The sequence below is a fragment of the Henckelia pumila genome, chromosome 3 (genome assembly GCF_033568475.1).
Source record: "Henckelia pumila isolate YLH828 chromosome 3, ASM3356847v2, whole genome shotgun sequence".
In the NCBI taxonomy this organism is placed as follows: domain Eukaryota; kingdom Viridiplantae; phylum Streptophyta; class Magnoliopsida; order Lamiales; family Gesneriaceae; genus Henckelia; species Henckelia pumila.
In genome coordinates, this window is record NC_133122.1 from 196,817,573 (window position 1) to 196,841,170 (window position 23,598).

A 23,598-nucleotide genomic window follows, 5' to 3' on the forward strand; every position below is an offset into this window, starting at 1 on the left:
TGGTATAAAAATTGTAATTTTATTTTGTTCTGATAATTAGGGTTAAAAACTATTTTGTGTGTTTATCATCGATTGTGGTTTTCAAATAGAAACAATTATTTCGTCAAGTAAAATGATCGACGCTTTGAAAATTGTCATCTCCGCCTAGGGAACAGGAGTGTACGTATGTCTCAACACATGTGCATGAGGCTTAGAGCATATAAGCTGACTCGAACTTCTCTGACACACGAGTCAGAGATATCGAAAAAGACACGTGAAATATGAAACAAAAATATATATATATATATATAAAAATAAAATCCTTAGAATGCTACTTGTTTCACCACTCGACTCCTTGTAAATATGCATGAATCTCATGATAAAATCGATTATTGATGCGAGTGAATGTTTTTTCCTATCATTAGATTAGATTTTCCTCTATTTCTGGTTCTTTTTTTATTTATACCCTAGAGACTGGAGATTACCGTATATGAGTAGTGCGATCCGTCTATTAATTCCTTAATTTTGCAGGATATGTTCTTTTGTTAACAAGACATCTCATGCTCGAAAAAACCACCCGCACCCGGATTCGGTTTTGTTTACGCCGTGGGTTTGATCTCTTAATTTCCAACCGGTGAGGAGTGTTGAGTGAGGAATAATTGGTACCAACTCCTCTAGCTAGCTCTTGCATGAGAGAACATGTCAATGACATTAAGTAGCCCAGCATCAACGAGTACATATTCCACTATGGTAATGGCTACTAAGAAGTTGACCTACTCTTTTGGAATCAATGGAAGAAAAGAAAAGATTTGTAGCAAACCTAATGTGTTGCAAGTACACAGTACACACTTGTCAGATTTCTTAAATTTTTAACTTGTAGTAATCAAAATTCAAAAATACATTTTTATATAAATATGATTTTGGTTTTGTATTTTCGTCTTTCCAAGTCTCACTCGTAGCTCCACCACTGGGTACAGTATCTGTCCGTATAGGAATAATGACAAAAAGGTGTGATGACTTATGGCGTGTAAGAGGCAACTAGTTTGTGAGACATGACATGGAATCCAACTTTATTATAGTTGAAAAATGAGAAGGAAATCATGTACAAGATACAGATAAATCCAAAGATAAAAAAGAGTGGCCATTTGCTCAGAAAACTATGCAGAACCAGAAATCTGACCGTGACTAATACCAAGTTAATCCTACTAGGATCAAATTAGCATTCCACATCATATGATCATAGTGGCCTTGCATAGTTACATATATGCATGCACAAACAAGGTACTGGATAACATGCGACTGTTCAACGTCATGAAATAAATTCATCACCGGGAGATCCGAGATGAAAGCAAACATAGGACCTCGCCCCCAAGATTTCTAGATAAGAAGCATAGCTCGCTCACTCTCTCCGAGTGAAATCTAAAAAACTCGTTGGGAGAAAAGGACAAAATCAACACTGTCTCACCGTCTCAGATAAGCTTGTTCATTGATCAACTCTAGAACAACAGCTCTTCTCACACTCAACTAATTCGTAGCCCTAAGCCAGATATCTATGTTTTCCGCAACGGCCAAAGCACGTGGGAGTGAGATCAGCTAGAGTTATCAACTAATCAACAAAAAATATTTCATACATGAAGGTGCAATAAATATACATAGGGCATATGCGATAGCTAATTATCATGGAAATAAAACAAACCTAAAAGAAAAATAATTCAATCACTCCTTTTTGTTAGAAACACAATATCGTAAATTATGTGCAACATAATAATTAAATAATCAATCATCAATACCCAAAATTGCAAGAAAAAACTATACCTGCTCCACCATCCTATCCGAAACCAGGAAACCTTAGAAATTATTGTTCATATTTACCTTCCTCGATGTGCTACAGGATTCTCTGGGTTTGATTGACAGCCCTAAGCTATCAATTCATTGTTCCGGTCTGAAGATACCACCCCTTCAGGACCATCTCTTTCATTGAAAAATTCTAATCAACCTCCCACCAATGGTGGATAGAACTAAGATATCTATTCCCACTCAGTAAAAGCATATTGAAACCATGTGAATAAACCCTTTTGGGCTACCTTTTTGTCACCTTTTTTTAGAATCGTCACATTTTAAAACGCATACTTTTGTCACCTTTTTTTTAGAATCGTCACATTTTAAATCGCATATTTGATTGATAAGAAACCTACATTACAGATCAACGATATTATTTGATGTGGTACCACCACACAAATAAATGATAGTACCAAAAAGCTCAAAGCCACTCCATATGTTGAGATCAATATATTCATTTACTTTTGACAATACACCACGGATTTATCTTGATGCAGTGTCTATACAAAATAGTATTTAAAGAAAAATAATCACCTTGTTACCAGTAAAAATTCAAAGCTCATGGAAAGAAGGCAGCAAACTGAGCCTATATGCATTATAGACTGCACAAGAAATTGAATTACGCGTTTTTTGTACCTACATTTTGCTGCTGCTGTGTTACAGAAGTCAAAAGACAAAATCTCCAAATAAAAAGAAATCTTAGGCCAATGAAAAAAATAAATACGGCTATATTTCAAACCAGCCAAGCTGCAAGAAATTATCTTCGTCGAGATAAGAACCGATTGGTGAGGGTCAGAACATATACAATATAATCAAAAGAATTTCTGGTGTTACCTCAAGGTTTCTATCTTTCGCAATGTTGAGTCTCTAATGCTATACAGAACGTGAGAAGAAAGAATAACTTTATCCAAAAATGGATTGGGTGAATCTTCATGGAGAACCATGATGCTGTATGCTAAAGCTTTACCAATTTCTGTTAATCCTAATTCCTAAAGATCTGATTTGTAAAAGAATCTGGTGCCACTGATAAGAGTATAAAAAGAATACCACTGACATCCTGTAAACAATTAATTAAACCCGAAAGAGATACTCCAAATCTTCCACGGTGAGCCGTGTTTGTCTGCCACCGGTCTCATCCTCTCCAAATGCTGACGCGACCATTTCTCTCTTCCTTTGCTGAACAAGGAGAAACATAATGAAACCAAAGAAAAACAAATTATGTTGAATACACGCTTTGAATTTAATTCCTAAAACTTTAAATGACTTTCTTTACTTGCGTTTTACCCATTCTGGTTGGGGAGGAAGAGCACATGGGATTGAAATAAATTTAGTAGAAGCAAAGGTACCTGTAGGGCCAAAATGCGATCTTCTACTGTATCCTTAACAGTCAGCCGAAAAACTGACACGGGACGCGTCTGCCCAATACGGTGGGCTCTGTCGATAGCCTGATCTTCAGTTGTTGGGTTCCACCAAAGATCAAGGAGGAGAACATGACATGCTGCCACCATGTTTAATCCAAGGCTTGCAGCTTTCAGAGACATGATCATAACAGAAACCTGGTAGAAAGCTTCAGTACTTAATTCTTTAAACGAGAAGTGTTTACTCATTTTTAACAAACGCTAGAGGTCAGACAAACCTCTGGAAGAGAATTAAAATCTTTCACAGCTCTGTCTCTGGCAACAACTGGCATTGTTCCATCAAGCCTACGATACTGAATGGAAGACTTTTTTAAACAAGCTTCGAGCAAATCCAGCATCCTAGTCCACTGGGAGAACACAATTGCTTTCTCTCCTACAAACTTCACCAAGTTTGAATTTCTATTCATGTCTGAATTTGGGTGATCTTCTCCTGAATCACGAGCATGTAACTTTTCTGAGCAACCACCTTGTTCCAAAGGATCCGAGGAACGCATTCTTAAAGGACACTCATAGGGTTTAGACAAAGATGACAATAGCTCAAGGGCAGCCTTGATTTTGGAAGAATCCTCTGGACGACTCAGAGCACAAGGCTCATTAACCTCAGCAAGTAGAGAATCAGAGCACTTGGGGGTATTTTCCATACCGAGCTGATCAGAAAGTGAAATGCGCAGCGAGGTTATTGAAAATATATTGGATAAGGATAGGTGGGTTTTGCAATTCTTGGAGACACACTGGCTTTCGTCACCTATTATATGCTGGCATATGCACTGATTGCAATAAACATGTCCACAGACAGTTACAACAGCATCATCAGGTGGGTCCTAAAACATAAAAACAGTTAAATAGCTTGTAACAAATGTTATCCCATGATTCTGTGGAATAATATTGACAAATTTACAGTAGCGGAGCAGCTGGAGTTAAAATTGAAGCATTGAAATTGATGATGCTTTGATTCTGTAAATAGTGCAAACACGATGTTAAAAGGAGTGTATTTCTGTGTTCCCCACAATGTGTGCCCTTTTCATTTAATACATCCGGGTATCCTTGGTCATTAATGCTTAACGCACAGCATTGACAAGGAAATTACCAATCAGGTATATATTAGTGATTCTACAGAAACTAATGCCCCATTTGAATCATCTATGGGTGCACAAATATGTGCTCACAACTGGTGATGAGGACAAACAAAAATCTTCAATTATAGAACATACCCACCAACACGAGAAATCGAAGCCAATTAAAATACAATCAACATAATACACAAAGAAAATAACATTAATTAATGATGGAAAACAATAAATAAGTGTGGGCAATCATGAGATTGCCCATAAATAACTACTTACATTGCAAATCCCACATATAGCTAAAGATGCTTCCAAACAATTCAGAAGGAAAATCTGTTTCTCCCGCGGAAGTTTCTTAGCCACCTCAATGGAAGAATTCATTTTTGACTTAGAATTGAACCCCTTAACGAGAAGAGGGTGATCACAAGCTTGTCGAAGCCGCAGAAGCATCAACAGTATGTTCACATAATTTTGTCTCACAGTTCCTGCTGCTGCATATTCCTGCCAAGATATGTACATATATATATACATAAAGGGAGAATTAAAACCCTGAGACCACAAGAGCAATGGAAGATTATTATGACATCAAGCTTGAACAAAGGAAAGCATACAGCAAACTGAGCACGAGACTCCGCCTCAAGCCTGCAGTAAAAATCCCGCTCTTCCTGCGAAAAATCAACTTTTTTCATCTCTATAGTTTTGGGTGGGAGGTTGATGATTGGCTCCCCATCAATAAGAGTACCTACATCACCAGACCACCATGATATCATTAAATCTCCTGAATTCTTTTAGTTTATGATGCTGTGGTAGCCAAGGGCAAAAAAATTGATAAAACATTGAAATCTGAACAAAGTGAACATGCTTCAAATTTATGATTGAACAAAGCAATGTATCGATAGGTATACATGCTAGTTATGTCCATATCCCCAGGTCACAAAACAGGCCTAACAGCTTCACAAACATAGATAGGTATTGGATAGGCCACCATGGTCCAGTTAATATTCCCCTAAGTTTGAGATAGATATACAAAATCACAACCTCGAAAAGTTTGCACCGGGATTAAATCCAAGTTTCAACACCACAGCTATTTTGAGATATCCCAAAAGGCCAATAAGCAAGAGAAACCTCGTAACACACTTAAAGTGGCATATCACCCGACTATCATGCTGGAAACGTTTACAACAGGGTTAATATCACATCAAAGTAGTAGTTGTTCAATAATTGGCTAGCAAGCTACACAAAAGGCAATGACATCTGTATAACTACAGGTGGTGATTAAAAACTAAAGTTTGAGCAATAGCAGTTAACTAACTTCCAATTTATAATTTATTAAGAAATTTATCGAGCATAAAATAACATAATCATTTTGATCCATAGTCAATATGACTTATGAGTTAATTCATGCTGTGCATTTACAGAATCCAGGATTCAAAAAACAGGCCTAACAGGTTTACAAGCCAGCTATGAGCACTGACAAGGTAAGCATGGTCATGTTGGTGTCCAGCTGAAGACTGAGTAGATATACAATCACAGGCTTCAAAACACTTGCTCCTGGATTCTTTTATGTTCAAACTTCAATACAACAGATATTCAATGACGCACTTAAAGGCCAATAAGTCCATGGATAATCTCCTGTCAAGTGTGTCTTGAAAAATCAGGTGGCATAAATGGGAAACCACACTTGCTTCTAACATTTATACGAGGTACATAGCATCAAAGTAGCTGTTGTTCACTAATTGACAATGACAGCACAACATAAGCAGTTACAGCCCCAGGAAAAAGAAGCAGAAAAGAACCATGACCAAGCCATGGACAAAAGGATCTCAAAAACACAACGAACATTCATAAAGCAGGTGATTGATAAAACCAAAACAAAAATTTGGGTAAGAGCAAACAAGAGGATATATATTTCTTACCTTTTGTTCGACGTAACATAATAGTTTTCAGCACAGCTTGTAATTTTTTGTAGCCATCCTTTGGATTCCTATGAATGGGTGTCTTTAGTTGCTCGCAGAAGGTCTTAAAAACAGCATATGGATCATGCCTGAGAAATCTAAAATAGCTATATAGATCGTCAACCGCGTTCTGAATTGGAGTCCCAGATAAGCACCATCTCCGTTTCGCACGAAGGCCCCAACAAGCCCTAGCTACCTGAGTTCTGTGGTTCTTAATACTCTGCGCCTCGTCCAGCACAACCCTAAACCATCCAACCTTGGCAAGCGGGCCAGATATAGTTTCATATAATTCTTCGTCGATTCCTCTATTACTCTTCTTACTTTTCGAGGGTTTTTTATCAGACATGGTTTCAAGTAGTTTCCTTTTTTTACCAGATGAAAATCCTTTGAATGGGGCACCTGTCTGATCATCATTTTCATTAACAATAGGCTGCTTCGGCACCTCCATGCTCACAATAGCATAGGTTGTCAAAACAACATCATACTTAGCCACCTCAAGAGGATCCTTAGTGCGGTTACTTCCATGATACACTAGAACAGATAGATCGGCTTCAGTTGTGACTCTATTGTGCAATTCATCAGACCACTGCCGGAGTACACTTGTTGGACATACAATAAGGGTGCCAGCAGCAGGCCTGCCCTTAGATTGCAAATGTGTCTGGGCTCTATTGATATGGCTTCCATAAACCTGAGGAGACTTGGTACTTTCTTTATCATCATCATCATCCAAATTTAAAGTCTCTGCCTCACTTTGTTCTTCGATAGTTTTAGGTGCTTTAGAAGATGAAGACCTTTCTTTTAGAATCAGTGCAATCGTTGATATAGTCTTCCCAAGTCCCTGCCAGAAGTGTTGGATATCGGAAACATATGAGAATTGTTTCAGGGAAATTATCAGTAAATATACCCTCAAAAAGTCGAGGAAACCCCCTATGTCACCTGATCATCTGCAAGAATTCCACCAGAACAGCATGCACTTTTTGTCTCCTTGTTAACCATCCAGGATAAAGCAATTCTCTGTTCACAAACTCGGTCAATATTAATTGGGAGATGCACCAGAAAAATAAAGCTCCACGCACTCCACTCACTCTCATTTTTGGGACAAAATGCAGTGATACTAATCAAAGGTAATGATGGAACTCTTCAAGTATCTAGTGTTACTTATGAAAACTATTTCAGATGTCATACTTGGTAAATATTTCAAATGGTTGTAAATGCCAATTGAACTTTTGACCATAGTCCAAGAGATCGATAAAACAAATCTGTGCAGGAAATCTGGAGTTGTAAGGATAGCAAAAACCCAGCAGTGTCGTTATAAGGTTTTAATCATTCAATTCAAAACAGTGAGTACATGCAAATTACCTAAAAATAAATAATGAATATAGAGAAGAAACAGAATTGTACATGAAAAAGGGTCCTACTATATTTCAAGAATAAAATGGTGACCTTATTTCTATCTTTTATACATCCCATTAAAAAAAACACCAAAAACCTAAATAATCAGTGGAAAAGACAAATGCTTGCTTCTCAAAGAAAAAATAATGATGAAGAAGACTCGATTGAAGAGATTTGGGATGAGATCAAATTGAGAGTAGCAGTTTGGTTACATAATTTAACAGAATTCCAATCTTTTGCGATTTCAGATTTGTATAGGGTTTGGAATTTGGTTTTGAATTAGCTCAATCGTCGAACTATTCACCTAGAGGAATTTGTGGACCTCTAGTCCACATATGTATTTAACTCTTTTAACTTATTAATGATTAATGATAATATTTATGTTTCTGATCAAAAGAAAAAAGAAAAAATAATGTACCTGGTGTTTCAGTAGAGACACGGCCAAAACACCGTCGGGTGGAGTGGTTTCTAACTTTGCCTGTGAAAGATCCTGACAATCACGCAAAACTTCTTGTAAAACAGTTATCCATCAATGAACAAGAAAACTTTTAGAAATTTATCACAGCAACAACAATTCTTCAAAGTAATAATGACACCATAAATTGATATTAATATATTAGCTCTCCAAGCAATGAGTGTTCTTAATGATCTAAATGATAACATTGTCCAACCATTCATTCGCCTTCACCAGAAATGAGAAAACATGACAAAAGAATATCATACCGAATCAAACACTGTAAGTTTAATTAAATTCAGAGAGGAAACATGTAGCAAAGCAATCAAATCGTCGATTACATTTTCCGACTATTTGTATCACAAAATCTAAACTACGCTAACATGGCTCACATGGAATGCTAAAACAAGCAAGAAATGAAACCTGTGATATAGAGATTTGTGTCTACAGATAGCAAAGCGGTTATTTCATGTTTTAACAATGCAAAAACATATTAAGCATGCAAGTGATCTAAGCACAACATCACAAGATTAATTCAAGAGTTGATGACAAAATATAATAATCATGGCATCAACTGCAAGCAATTTTAACATATTCATGTTGCGAGAAGCAATTTTTAACATCAACATTCAAGTATCAACAAGCAATCTCTAACATCAGTATCTAAATTTCAAATAAGGGGATAAACGAACATGGCATATATGAATTAGACATAAACTGCTATCAGACCAACGCTAAACACAATGTTTCTCAAACAAAATATTGTTGAGCATTTGTGATTTCATTAATCTTAGAAGATCCCTAAATTCCATTTTGCAACAAAAATGAGAAGAAAATAGACAAAATAAAGCGAACAGGAGCTTATCTGAACACTGGAAGCTTCAAAAAGCCAAGGATATTGAACTACTAAAAAGTTAACACCAGTTCCAACAATTTCAGAAAAATATCAAGTGTTTTGAAGCAGCAAGATTATGCAGTAACAGTGCATAAATATGCTAACCGCCTAGAGAGAAATGAAAACAGATGATTTTTAAAACTCACCTGCAGAGCAACATGAAAAATAACTCGTTCAGCATTTGGTTTCAGCCTTGAATGTGCATTTACGATCTGGCTAATGGGGCTCCTTGATGTCAAAGATTGTGAAGATACAACCACATTAGCATTCATGGTAGCAGGATTTGGTCGTGCTGGAGCACTCATATCTTCAATAATATACAAATCGCAGTCATCGTCACCATTGTTCGGCTCATGCAAGTTATTCTGCACTCTTTGGTCAGGTGGTTTAGGAGGATAAGAATCACTGCATTTGGCTACATTATTTTCCACCTTTAGGCAATTGAATTCTCTCTTAATAGAACGGTTTTGCAGTGCGCCACGTTGTTCTGACATCTGCAGAACTTGTAGCCATTCATGAGAAACATTAGTAGAGTTGTTTATGCGAGTTTCACTTAAAGAGCCACATGTAAGGGGTTTACTCTTTGATCTGACAAGTACGTCTTTTTTTTCATCATCTGCCGATGAAACATGGTTCTCAAAAGAAAAGGAGGACAAAGAGTTCGATGAAGGCTTCTTCAAAAATTCAGTGGCAGACAGCTCACTCGCACTGCCATAATATTTCTTACTGAAAATATCATTTACTTCAGAAGCTCTAGACAACAAGTCTCTAGTAGTAACTGATCCAATATGTTTTTCGAACTTAACGGGATGATGTATTTTCCTTCGTACATTTGACAAAATATTGGGAGAATGCTGTTTCAACTCATTCTCTAACACAAGATTCTCACCAAATTCATTCAATGGAATTCCCCTATGTAAAGAAACCGAGCTAACACTTCCACAATTTGCATGGTGCTGCCCAAGCTCACCTCCAACATTATCCATGAAGGAAGTCAAGCTAATGAGTTCTTCCATGGTGTTATCTCCTCCATCGATCTTGTGCACCGTCCGACCTTCGTCATTTGCTATTGTAGTGCTTTCAGAAATGTACGGAAGATGTTGGCTTGTTGAAGAAAAATATGATGGATTACCTGGACTCAAAAAGCACAATTCACCATTTTCAGATAAAATATCTGGAACATCCACTCCAGTAACTTCACAAGAACTAGAGTCAGTGTGAGATGTGTCATATGAAGACATCTCCCTATCGATAGTGGATAAATCTTGCGTTTGCACAAAAGAAACCCCAAGATTACTTTCTTCCATTAATTTCTTGTCGTATAAATCTGCAAACCAAACAATAATTATCAAGCGCAACAAACAAGAGTTAAGTCATAGATTGTGACAAAAACACTAAAATCAAGTCCCGTGATCAAGATTTATTTACAAACAGCCGTCATATCAAGCACCCAAAGAGATCATGGTTCAGTGGGCAGAAATCAATGGATCTAAAATATAACATGATCAGCATATGAGAAGTAAATATCCCACTGTAGCAGGGTTTCTCTAGTAGGAATTCTTCTCACCATCGTTTTGGAAATAAGATGCAGCAAACTGAGAACCACCATCAGAATAAGTATAGAAAAGGTCATTTCCCTGACGAGGTTTACGATCATTGATGCTTCTGGAGCACATATTCTCTGCAGAACTAGGCTGTGGTGAAGGTCCGACCCCTTCATTGTTTGGAACAATAGAAGTCCAACCAGATTCCGATAAACCACCTAAACTTGCATTCCTATTATCTGAAGAATAGTTAGAATGGGATAGGCTACCAACTTGGGGAAACTCAGCTCTCATTAAACTGGTGGTGGTGGCTATTGAATTCTGTGATCCTATAAACAAACAGAAAAAAAAAAAAAAAAAAAAAAAAACCTGATCGCTTTAGGTGGAAAAAAGGTGGAAATGTTGACAAAAATCACTAATTTCTTGCACTGTGTTAAGACAGTAATAATAGCGTAAATCAACTTAAGTGAATAGAATGAAATCAGTACACACGAATCATTATCAGACAAGAAGTCGTGGTAACTTGAGAATAGTACACAGAACAAGAAAATCAAACAAAACAACGATTACCAACAAAAAAACACAAACCCAAATCTCCTGACTTACCTTGATTAGAGTCGTTGAAAGAAAAGTCTTGCAACCCACCCTGAAAATCGAAAGAAAATTAAACTAATTTACTGATGAAAAAAAACTAAAAACACAAAGAAGTATACCAACCACGTGATAATGATTTCACAAACCAAGAAAAAAATCAAAAAAAAGTTGAAAAAAAGCAACCTGCTCAGGATCAGGCGGTTCTCCTCCCATGACTTTCCAAAAAGAATCGAGATCGATGAGGACGTCATCACATCCATCTTCCGTTGCGAATAATCCATCCATTATCATCGAAGATCCCTCATCGGCCTTCGCCATCATCATCTCAATCAGTTCCCCCCTATACCTAATTTTCCACGAAACTCCCCTTTTACGCCGACACGGCAAATATATCAATCAATGACCAAAAAAAAATACGAATCCAAATACCAACCCAGAAATTCAGTTGAGTAACTTGAATTTTGCAGAGAATACGGAAGGGTAGGTTAAAAACTGGAATATGGGGGCGTAGGTTAAGGAAAGGTATTCTGGAATGGAATGGAGTTATAATTCTGACTATTCTCTGTGTTCTTGTTATTTAAAAAAGCACAGGGGTATGTGCTAAAGTAAGCCGCGTCGTCCGTTTTCCCATTCCCATTCCAATTCCAATTAAAAGTGTGAAAGAAAGGATTGGGAAAGCCACCCATGTTGTGTCGTGTCTATGAAGTAAATTACTTCTTTAACATGGAAACTCTTCGGTATTCACGTTTTGTACCAAATTAAATTTACTTTTTATTTAAAAAAAAAAAAAACTAAAAGCAAATAAATGCATTTCCTTTCCCTTTCTTGAGGAGCTTGTGGTAAAATAATAATATTAATAGTCTAATTGTTTAAATATGAAATTTCTGATATTTGGTTTGGGGTGGGATCGGATCTAAACGCGTTTCGTAACCTTTATATCCAATTTTTGTCTTGAAAATTATTAAGTGACTTGTTTTTCTCCCGATCTCATACTCGATAGATTTCGGGATCCCGAATGTTCGAGATCTCGTCAGATGAGGGAAGGATATCCCGAAATATTTCAGGTTTCGTTCAAAAATCAAAAAAATCTTGTTTTTATTTTAAAAAAAAACAAATACTAATTAGAAAATTATATTTATAAAGAAAAAAAACTATATACAAGTAAAAATATATAATATTAAAATATTACGGATAATTAAAATATTCGGATACAAATTACTATATTTTTTAAAATATATGGGCAAATTGCATATCTTATTCTACACAATGTTCTAATTAAATAATTATAAATATAAATTAATTAAATTATTAATTATGTTTTAACAAATGCACAAGAATAAAATGTCATTTTGTGGTTCTGTTATTCGATCATTCAAAAAATACATAATTATACGAATTAAGTTCACATTCGATTGCTATATAGGTTAAAGCCTAATAATATTTAGCTTAATCCATTAATAAAATTATTAATAAAATATATTATAATATTATTTCATAACAGGTCGGAAATCCCATCGAGAAGAAAATTGTATTCTCGATATGAATCAGGACAGGAAAAATCTCGAAACTTCGGGTGAGGAAAACATTAGGTCGGGATTTCAGAAAAAAATTTCAACCCTAATTTGGTTGGGTTTTCCCAGGCTTTTGTGAGGCGAAGTGAAGCTAAAGTGTTTGATGGGGTGTTATAAAAAGTTTGACAATGATTACAAACATGAAAGTGTAAGTTTTTTTCTATTTAGTGTGAATTCGTCAGGTCAACTCATATCGCCATTAAATTTTATTGACGGATTAAGGGCATCTCTAATGGTTCTCCATTTTGGAGAACATCTTCAAAATGGAGAACCAAGAAGGCTCCAACCCATCTCCAAAATAGAGATGCCTACGGTGATTCTCCGAATTTGGAGAATCGCTTAGATTTGGAGATAAATTTTGGAGAACGACATAATTACGAAAATGTCATTCTCCGTTCTCCAAAATGGAGAATCAAGAAGGCTCCAACTCGTCTCCAAAATAGAGATGGCTACAGTGATTCTCCAAATTTGGAGAATCACTTAGATTTGGAGATGAATTTTGGAGAACGGCATAATTACGAAAATATCATTTTCCAAAATTTCAAATTAACCCTTTTGTATAATTTTAAATTTTTTTGGTTCAATCATATATATAGTTGTTAATTTCAATCTTTTTATTTAATTTAATTCAATGTTTTTTTGGTATTTGTTAAATGTTTAATATTTTTTCTTATTTATTTATTTATTGTAATTAAATTATATTAAAGAAAAAAAATTATCTCGATTTATGCATGTATTTTATTGTTGTGTGCGGCTTATAATTTGATGTCAAAATAAATGTAGTGTTTTTTAAAATAATCGTGTAATCTTTAATTTAGTTCCTTTACATAATTAATATTTTTCTAATGTTAAATAATTTGGAATTAAAAAAAAAAAAGGGAAAGTTTACAAAAAAAATAGAGAATATACGTTGGAGAAGATTTTTGAAATAAAGAATTCAATACTCTATTTTGGATAACAGGGTACTCCAAAATAGAGAATGACATTGGAGATGCCCTAAGTTATGATTTTACTGGCTCGTTTGGCGGCGGGCATAAACGCACCAACCCAAACTAGTCACGGGACGGGACGGGCTGGGGTGGGCCGGCACGCTAGGTTTAAAAAAAAATAAAAATTTTCGTCCTTTAAAAAATTATATGGCATAAAAACACTTATTTTTATTTATTTATTTATTTTGAACATTTATGATTAGTGTTTGACGTGTTTTTAATATCTTACATTATTAGTTTTTATGGTTAAACATCTGTTTAGATTATTCATATTATTTGGATATTTGATTTTTATACAAAATATAATAGTTAAAATCAAAATTTTATATGATTTTTTTTGTTTGTGATATTTATTATTAGTTATTGTGTAACATTGTTAATACATTTTTCAATTCTAAATATTACTGTTGTTTTTTGTATTTTTTATTATTTTATTTTTAAAAAACTTTCCATTGATTGGCCCGCCTAACCCGCAACACGCGGCGTGGCGTGAGCGGTTGGAGTTTTAATGGCCCGATTGAGGAGAGCCTAAATGGGCCAACCCAAATGGGCCATGTGTTGGGACTGAAGATCGAAAAATCACTGGCTTGGTTGTGAAAAATCTATGCCGATCTATGAGGGTGGATCAATATTTCATGACTTGCGGAAATCTAATCAGTCGCTCTTTATGAAACCGACATGACAATTATTAACAAGACCATGGGGATTTATCACCGAAGGTTATCAAAAGTAGAATATCACATATCATCTAGGTTTTATTTGGACATGTACTTATAAAATATTTTTATAAAAGTTTTTTCTTAAAATTTTTTTATAAAATATTTTAAAAGTTTTTTTAAAAAATAAATATGTGTTTGGACAACTATTCTATAAAAACATTTTAATATTTCAAAAATGATGTTGTTCATCTTTGTCTTCCATAGTTCAATTCTAAAAACATCTAAAAACACATCACAAGGGTTCTTTAAAAACTATACTTTGCTAACACTTTTAAAAAACATTGTTTTTCAAAAATATTTTACAAAAAAATTATCCAAGCACATACTTTAAGTTTTTTTTCACTTATAAAATACTAAAAACCTTTTAAAAGTACATGTTCAAACGAACCTTAATTTTTATAGCTCGTTTGGATCACTATCCTTCGAATGTATGGAGGAGTTTATCATGGGGGCAATAGTTCCTTGTAAAAGGGGTTTGATGTTGAGTAATCATGGGCAGTCATTGACTAGATGTTTCAATTGAGATCAAACTATCAAGTGGATTAGGGTGAGTTATAATAAATTGGAGTGAGTTTATTTCGTTCATGTAAATTAATTAAAACTAGTAATTGGAGCACATCAGTTGCATATGCTTAATAAGTATCATTATGTATAAATCATTTTTATATTTTTATCATAAAATATTTTAAAAATTAACATTATATTTAGGTTTTAAACATAAAATAAATCACAATTTTAGATTTTTGTGATTTATATATATGATTTTAAAGTTAGTCTTCATTAGTTTCAACTTTCCATAAAAATATAGAGAGTAATGTTGGGATTATGAAAATGGCTATACCAAATGTGCTTAACTAATAGGATCTCTTGTTTTATTGACTATTTATCGACGCACACGCGTTGCGTATGTGTAATAATAAATAAATAAATCGATATTAATCTATTTATTTAATACGTGTACAGATAAGAAAAAATATAATTAAATTTGACATATGTTGTTATTATCATTGAAATTTATTTTTTTTGGTGAGATTTCAGACGTGATGAAACCGTTGTAAAAAATAATGTTGTAGCAGTTTTCTTTTATCTTTCAAAAAATTTCAAATATGTAAACTTTCCAAACAGTGCACAATGAATTTTCAATTGACAAAATTTGCAAAAGAAAATGACAAATTGAGAAACAAATTTTGGTCTGTCCAAATCAAACCAAAAATAGTTTTTCTAATACCCTCAACTATTATATTATAAAAAATAGTTTTTCTAATACCCTCAACTATTATATTATAAAAAAGTAAATATACAAACAAACTAAATTATTATTAAACAGATATTACAACCAACAACCAATTTAATCGTTGATACGATTGAACTTAGGGAAAAATCAAATTTTTAAAAAAATGATTGGGACATGCAATGCACCAAACAATCAATTATCACTGCATATTAAAATTTATGACATAAGAATGTTTCATATTCACATTGGAATACTGAGTATCAATTATTAAAATATTATTATAATTAATGAACAGATGATCTGTTTAAAAGCCCGATTATATAAATGATTGTTATAATATATTCTATATATAAAGTAAAAGCATTTTAGTGGTATCTTGCTATATTCACTCTTAAATTTTTTTTTTTAGAAAAAACCCACACAAAATCATAAAATCGAAAAAAAATCACATTAAAATCATATACTTAAAAAAAATCCATATTATATGCACAAATAACATAATATCTGTATATAACGTTACACACACAATACGTGTGTGCTACTACTAGTATTTATTATACAAGAGTTACTTAAATAAATAATTTTTTTATCCATGTGACTTAAATAAATTTAAGAACACATAAGTTATTAATTATCTACACTATATATAAAAAAAGAGCGCCTTATAAATGATCTCTTGGCATGTCCACTCTTAAATTTTTATTTTTATTTTTTCTAAAAAAAGACCCACAAAAAATTATTAAATCGCAAAAAAAAAAATCACATTAAAATCATATACTTCAAAAAAAATATATATTATATACACACATAATATAATATCTGTATATAACGTTACACACGCGATACGTGTGCGCTACAGTTAGTATTTATTATACCAGAATGATTTAAATAAATTTAAGAACACATAAGTTATTAATTAAGTGAACGACTGAATGTTTTTTTTTAATTTTATAAATTCTTGATTTAAAATTGTATACTTATTGCAATGGGAAATTGCAATTACAATTCAGAAGTTCGCAATACATGAGCATGAAAATTGAAATAAATCATATTCGTATCGGTAAATGATAATAACATATTTTAATTTTAAAATAAAATTTGTAGTTATTTTCCAAATTTATAATATAATATCTGATTAAAAACATAAATAAAATGTTAATATATTGAAATATAATATGTAATATTTAAACATAAAACTAACTCCATATATTTATATTTAATTTTTAAATATAACTAACTCCAAATTCAAAACATAAATCAAAATAAAAGTCAAACCGAATATACTACTAATTTCGAATATAAGGCACATAAGACAATATAAAGTGTAAAAAAAAAAAGATTTGTTTTTTTTTTCGCTTGAAAAATATTTCTTTTGTTTGATTAACTGAAAAACCGAATTTTCAGATAATCAAACCGAACCGACAACCAAATGTACGTAAAACCTAAAGCTGAATTTTTAATTTTGATTCAGTTCGAAAGGTTAACCAAACTGTAAATCCACCTATAAATTATAATACAAATCATATATAAGATTTAGAATATTATTATTCCTGTTAATAATTATTTAACTGTTAGATAATGCACTCCGCGGTAATCTTGTTTTTGTGGTGTGGGTGAAGCAGAAGCACGCCATTGATATTCCATCAATACATGGCGCGAGGCCTTCGCCTACCTTTCCACATTCCGGCAAAAACGACAGCGTTCAGGTTCCCTCCTCAAGCAGCCCCCCAATTATGTAGGGTTAATCGGTCTGGTGGCGTTCGAATTTTCTGCTGCCAGCAAGAGCACTCCATTGCGATGCCCTTTTACATGGACGGATTCGCTAAAAGAATGGAGATGGCTGGACTAAAGCCCCATCACCGTATTGGTTAGTCAACTTTATGTGCTTATTTTATCTTGTTTAATCTCCTTATGCTTTGTCTTCTGTGCGTCGCAGATGGGAGGGGAAATTATCTTGGCTGAATTCTGGGCTACTGTTCTTACATACTGTGATTTTCTAGTTGTATAAAGTTGAAGCTTTGTGTTGTTTTGTTATGTTATGCTGGAGGGTTTGTAAGCAACTAAGTAAGGCTATAGAACTTTTGTTTAGTTAATACGCTGTTTTCGTTTTCTTAAAATTGGTTGCTTTTGCTAGCTACTAACTTTCGTTTTGATATTTTTTGCGATGATATGGTTTTTAGTTAAAAAAAAAGTAAGGGAATTGAATTTCCATTTGTCTTTCTTCCCTTCTTTTGTTATAATCCTATACCATCTTAAATTAGGCTGTCATCTTGTCGGTGATGTAATCATAACTGATTATGTTTTCTTCAGCAATTGCCGTCTCTGGTGGCCCAGATAGCATGGCACTCTGTGTATTAGCTGCTGCTTGGAAAACTGAAACTAGTGATGCTGCTATCAACAAAAGAAGCAAGTTTATTGATGGGCTTTTGGCCATCGTCGTGGATCATGGATTGCGGACAGAAAGTACAGATGAAGCGAAACTAGTTTACAATAGGATTACCGATATGGGTACATATATTTGCTACTTTTGTTTCGGTGGTTTGGACGAAGTTTCATCTTGAATCTTTGATGGATTTCTCTGGATGTTGGATATATATAATGTAGGCGTTCTGTAGGAATCAAATGTGAAGTTGCTCGTTGTGAATGGTTGGATGGAAGGCCCAAGCCTGGTCACTTGCAAGAAGCAGCACGCAATAAGAGGTGATTTGTCTAAACTCTATTCCTTCACCCTTCCACACTACCTTCAAAGCGGAAAGAGTACCTGATAAATTTGTTATTTTCTACCTCTGAACATTGAAATATTCAGGTACAATATCTTACAAAATATATGCGTACAGCAGCAGATTGGTATATTGTTTGTTGCCCATCATGAAGATGACCAGGTTTTTAAAATGTTCAGTTTCCATCTCCTTTTCGTTCAGTTAATTTCGTGTGTTTTATTTTATTTTTCTGTTGATAAACTTAAATTGTAATGTTTTCCTGCTGTGTGGAGCTGTCGCGCCCGGTCTCATTGACTGATTACTGTTTCATGTCTACATAATTGTTAGGAGAATTTTCAACTGTCCAATACCCAGTTTACCTTTTCTTTTTTGTACTGATGCTTGGCTCACAAAGTTTGAATATGAGCTGGTAAATATGCATTGTAACAGACTTTTTTGTGAATAATTTCAATATCAGTTGGTAAGATTGAGTTCTGACATGAACTTTATAGTTATGACTTAGACACAGAATTGTGTTGCTAAGACAGACACAATTGCAGGCGGAGCTATTCATTCTCAGATTATCTCGGAATAGTGGTGTGCTTGGGCTTGCTGGAATGGCATTTACATCTCAAATTTTCCCAGTCTTTCCTGATTTTAGCGGTGAAGCATTGAAAGCTCGTGGTATTTTATTAGTTCGACCACTTTTGGAGTTCTCAAAAGAAGACATGTATAATGTTAGTCTTCAATGACTATCAGTGATGCTAGATATTTTCCTCTGCTTACTGGTTTCTTAAGAGCTAGGTACAGTTATATATGTTTGTATTTCAGATATGTCGAGGTGGTAATCAACAATGGGTGGAAGACCCAACAAATCGGAGTTTGTTGTATGCTCGAAATAGGATCAGAATGACTTTGAATGACTTGCCAGCACGTAAGTTGATATGTTGACAAGCGTGCTTGATTGAATGAACTGTAATGAGTACTAGTATTGAGGGGGTCTGATTCTTTTGAGTGACATATCCTAGAGTTTTCACTAAAAGGCTACAGAGTTGTTTACATGAACAAAGACATGCGCAAAATGCATGATGTTTCTCGAGGCTGAATCATTCTTATATGTTGATGGAACAGAATATTACTTGAATTGAATCCAGTGATTGAATTCAATCATTTTAAGTCATATAACATAAATGATATCATGAGTTGAATTCAGTTATTTGTTAACATATTAAATCTGAGAGTCATAACAGACGCTCCTGCATAATCTTAATATTTGTTAAAGCTTGCTTCACACCATTTTGCAATATTTCTGAATTCAGTATTAATAAATCGCCATATTTAGAAACTTCACTCTGATGTGCTGCAGCTATATTCAAGGGTGAGTTATTAGATGTCATATCAGCATGTCGGAAAACACGAATATATGTTGACAAACTTTGTCGACGGTTGATGGATCAGGCTGTGACCATAATGCCTGTATGTTTCCTTCGTTACTTGAGATGGAATTGGTTTTGACACTGATTTATTGCTTTAACCCTGAGGCATACTCATAGTCAATATGTTACAGTAATAATTAGTAACATCGCATATTTTCATGATTTGATTCTCCAACCCCTAACTCCGCTTGGAAATTTCTTTTCCAGCATGGATATGCTATTATTGATCTACAAACTCTTCATTCGACTGACGTAAAGGATTTATTCTTTGGAAAGTTTATTGCCTTGGTGGTGCAGGTAATGCTATTTTAAATTGTTATCTCATGTTAGTGTCCCCTTGAGCTAGTCTTGCATTGGCATTATTGGATTACTAAAGCGTGTCTTGATTGTTTTTCAGTTCATCTCGCAAAGACATAACCCAGTTCGGGGCAAAGCATTGAGATTGCTGTTGGACTACCTTCGTACTTTCCCATGCCAGGTTAATACAAAGAATTTAATTTTGTTGCGCAAGAGAGTTCAGAGCATATTGTATATAGCTTTTACTCTTTGCTTTGGCTATCTAATTGGTTACAATCTTTTTCAGGCTTGTCTAACTGTGGCTGGTTGTTACCTTTGTCCAGCTCCAGGATCCAAAGGAACTAAGGTCCTGGTATGCTGTTCTATTATGTCTCCTTTTCCTCTGGACTTGAAGTTGTTTCCAACACGCTCTTGTGAAGGACAAAATAGCTTTCCCTCTAGCCAAATAGAGCAGATTCTGAAAGAAGAATCATATTCAGATAAATTTATCCCAGATACACTGGTGGTTCCTTTTTTAGATGCAAACTCCTCTCATTCTGTTCTATTGGAAGCCAAACGGCTTGGCATTCTTAGTGATTCTGCCCATGAGATCATTGCTTCCTTGCAGAAGAAAGAAAGTGAAAATTTTAGATCCAAATCTGATATTATCTCCGACTGTGACTTGGATGATGTGGAATCTTCAGTTGCGACTCCAAGCCAGTCTCTTTCTCCTGGGCAAGTAGGGTATTACATGAATAGATTTATATTGAGTTGGAGAATTGACAATGTAATTCAGTCCGAGGTTTCATATTCAAATGAGGTTTTCTTCCAAGATGAGATGGACGTAGAACAATGTTTTGGCACTTCTTGCTTGATTGATTATGAGATGGTGGCTGATGTGCGTCACATGGTCGATGCTGATTGGATATATCTTTCTGAATTGTCCAAGCTGACGTATGTTGGGGATACCGAACCACAAAATCAATCACCTTCAAACTCTTACAAGCAAATGGCAGGGAAAACAAATTTGTGTCTGAATTTTGCTAAATTATCAGCACGAAGAGCTCTTGAGTCCTTAAAGTCTATACCTGTTGCTGTAAGAAGAGCTCTTCCTGTCCTAGTCAGTCCTCAAGGAGTATTACTAAGCATTCCGGTATGTCACTTGTCCTTTCTACTTGCTAACTTTGTTTGATGTGTGGACTTTATGCTGGTGTCTGAAGTGAGTTAAATGGTGATCGGATGCATTCCGGACCCACCATTCTTGCTTATTTACATCATTTAATGATTTTCAGCTACTTGACAGCCAAAGAGCATGTCGAACTGAATGTTTCAATTTGTCATGTACTTTACTTGCTCTTTTTCTTGCATAGGCATGTTATATTTAAGGCAGCTATATATGTTACCTGTCTTTCTTTCTCTCCGGTGGTGAAATGATCTGTTTTCTTGGGCTTATGAGATGTTCAAGTTCGTAAAGGATATTTACGGGCGACCATCATCATATCTCATTGGGTTCACCCCTGATTGGTCTAATCTTCCATTGAACTTCTCGTGGTTAACATGGTTTTACAGAGGACTTAAAAACTTTTCAACTGTCTTTTCCAGAGCGTTGGCTTCGCACGCTGTCCCTGTATGAAGGTAGCTGCTGTATACTATCCCAGGGTACCCTTGGGTGGCGGGCATAGCTCGTTTTTGTAAAGTTTGAATGAAGTGAAAAAATAAATTTGAGCATTAATTGACGTTTTCACACTTGCTAATTCGGTTTCTTTTTCCTATTTTTTTAATAGAAAGCTAATCAGAGAATGGCATTCCATCGAAAGCCAATGTTTTAGAACTCAATGGCATGCTTTGATTACTCAATCTTTTATAAGGTGAAAAAGAGATTTAGAAGATCTGGGTAAATTTGATTATAATATATGTGATAATCTCTTCATATATATAAAGAATCTCCCCACACCATCTTTTGATTTGCCAAAATTGCCTTTATGTGTTATAGATGTTATACTTTTGTTTTCTTTTGTTTTTTTTAATTTCGATATTTCAAATTAGAAATTAGTCTCTAAATATTTTTTACAACTATGATATTTTTCTTATTCAAATTAATTACAAAAATATTATAGAAGCATGCAACGCGTGCATGCATCAATACACTAGTTATTAATAAAATATGTTTTTTAGTAGAGTATAGGGTTTATACTTTATTATCATAAGACTAGGTTTCATGTTTTTGGCTCATGGGCACTTGAAAAGTGAGTTTCTGTTTTTCTTTCTTTGTTTTTTGTTTTCGAGATTGTTAAAGTTTTGTTTGGACGTATATTTTATAAAAATATTTTTAGTATTTTATAAGTGCAAAAAATTTAAAATATGTGCTTAGAAAATTTTTTGTAAAATGTTTTAGAAAAATATATTTTAAAAATTGTTCTTTAAGTATAGTTTTTAAAAAAACATTCTGAGAGGTTTTTAAATCTTTTTAGAATGTAACTATAGAAGGCAAAGGTAACATTATTTTTGAAATGTTCAAATGTTTTTATAAAATAGTTGTTCAAATACATATTTATTCTTAAAATAAATTTTAAAATATTTTATAAAAAGTTTTTAACACACTTTTATAAAAATGTTTTATAAGTACATGTCCAAATTAACCGTAAGTTTCATATTTAATCTACAAATATTCATTATCAAATTGACATGGGACAAGGATTTTACCTTTATTATGTATCACTTTATTATTATAAAAATCTCTTAAGATTAGTTCATTGAAGGTTTAGTATAAAAGGGTTATTTTGACTTAAGTGTTTCATAATCACTAAGATGAAAAATGTTTTGTGTAACAAATATTTAATGCAAAGTCGTAGGTCCTACTTATCTTTTGAGCGGGAATTATTGAGATGAAAGAAACGGGGATACTTGTCCAAAATAAGGAGGATTAAATCTATCCAAACTATGATTATGTCGTGTTTGTTTCTTTGAATGATTTCTTGGCATCCTTATTACTCACATAATGATGCTGCTTCCAAGTTGAGAATAAAATCCTACCCTAACTATACCTAGCCCACTAATATATTTTTTTGTTTCATGAAATCTTGATAATTGTCTCTATTGGAAGGACAATCGAATTACACTGTTTATGTTGTTGTGCAATTAGTAATTCGATCATAATCATCAGCTATAAATTTTATCGAATGTAAATTTGTTAAGATACAATACTGTTAACACTATATATGACAACGATTTGCCATATACATGGATGTTGGATTATTTAATCAATCTAGATATTAGGTTGTATTAGTGATATACATTCTAATTTTAATTTACTAATATAGTGTTTTGGGAGAGTTTTTAGAAAACACTTCTCAACTTCTCATTAACAAAATTTCATAAAATTGCAAAATTTTGTTAATAAAAAGCTGAGAAGTGCTTCCTAGAAACTTTCTCAAACACTACCTAAATATTTCGATGTTCTTTCTAAGTAAGTTTGTGACTAGATAATTTTGGATTTTCGGATAATTTCATCAACCACTGAAAAATCATAAAAATCTATTT

General features: G+C 33.9%; 2 protein-coding genes across 5 annotated transcripts; one reads left to right on the top strand and one right to left on the bottom strand.

Moving 5' to 3' along the window:
• Positions 1-2,528: 2,528 nt before the first annotated feature.
• LOC140886652 (helicase-like transcription factor CHR28) lies at positions 2,529-11,755 on the bottom strand. Of its 3 annotated transcripts, XM_073293356.1 has the most exons (13): positions 11,568-11,755; positions 11,318-11,480; positions 11,147-11,186; positions 10,564-10,869; positions 9,143-10,323; positions 8,066-8,137; positions 7,192-7,269; positions 6,217-7,093; positions 4,912-5,042; positions 4,580-4,801; positions 3,455-4,057; positions 3,165-3,374; positions 2,529-2,994 (listed from the first exon to the last, which is right to left on the bottom strand). In XM_073293356.1, exons 2-13 carry the CDS (start codon positions 11,456-11,458, stop codon positions 2,890-2,892), a joined length of 3,966 nt encoding a protein of 1,321 aa, XP_073149457.1. In that variant the 5' UTR covers positions 11,459-11,480; positions 11,568-11,755; the 3' UTR covers positions 2,529-2,889. The 3 variants fall into 3 exon arrangements, with proteins under 3 accessions (XP_073149457.1, XP_073149456.1, XP_073149458.1); XM_073293355.1 differs by having other exon boundaries at positions 11,318-11,755; XM_073293357.1 differs by lacking the exon at positions 10,564-10,869 and having other exon boundaries at positions 11,318-11,755.
• Positions 11,756-17,232: 5,477 nt separating this feature from the next.
• LOC140890567 (uncharacterized) lies at positions 17,233-21,947 on the top strand. 2 transcript variants are annotated; one of them, XM_073298443.1, is made up of 11 exons: positions 17,233-17,514; positions 17,958-18,155; positions 18,263-18,347; positions 18,454-18,529; positions 18,907-19,083; positions 19,178-19,280; positions 19,713-19,822; positions 19,990-20,079; positions 20,180-20,260; positions 20,366-21,211; positions 21,429-21,652. In XM_073298443.1, the coding sequence occupies exons 1-11, from the start codon at positions 17,298-17,300 to the stop codon at positions 21,441-21,443; spliced, it is 1,998 nt and encodes a 665-aa protein (XP_073154544.1). In that variant the 5' UTR covers positions 17,233-17,297; the 3' UTR covers positions 21,444-21,652. The 2 variants fall into 2 exon arrangements, with proteins under 2 accessions (XP_073154544.1, XP_073154542.1); XM_073298441.1 differs by lacking the exon at positions 21,429-21,652 and adding an exon at positions 21,661-21,947 and having other exon boundaries at positions 17,234-17,514.
• The last annotated feature ends 1,651 nt before the right edge of the window (positions 21,948-23,598 follow it).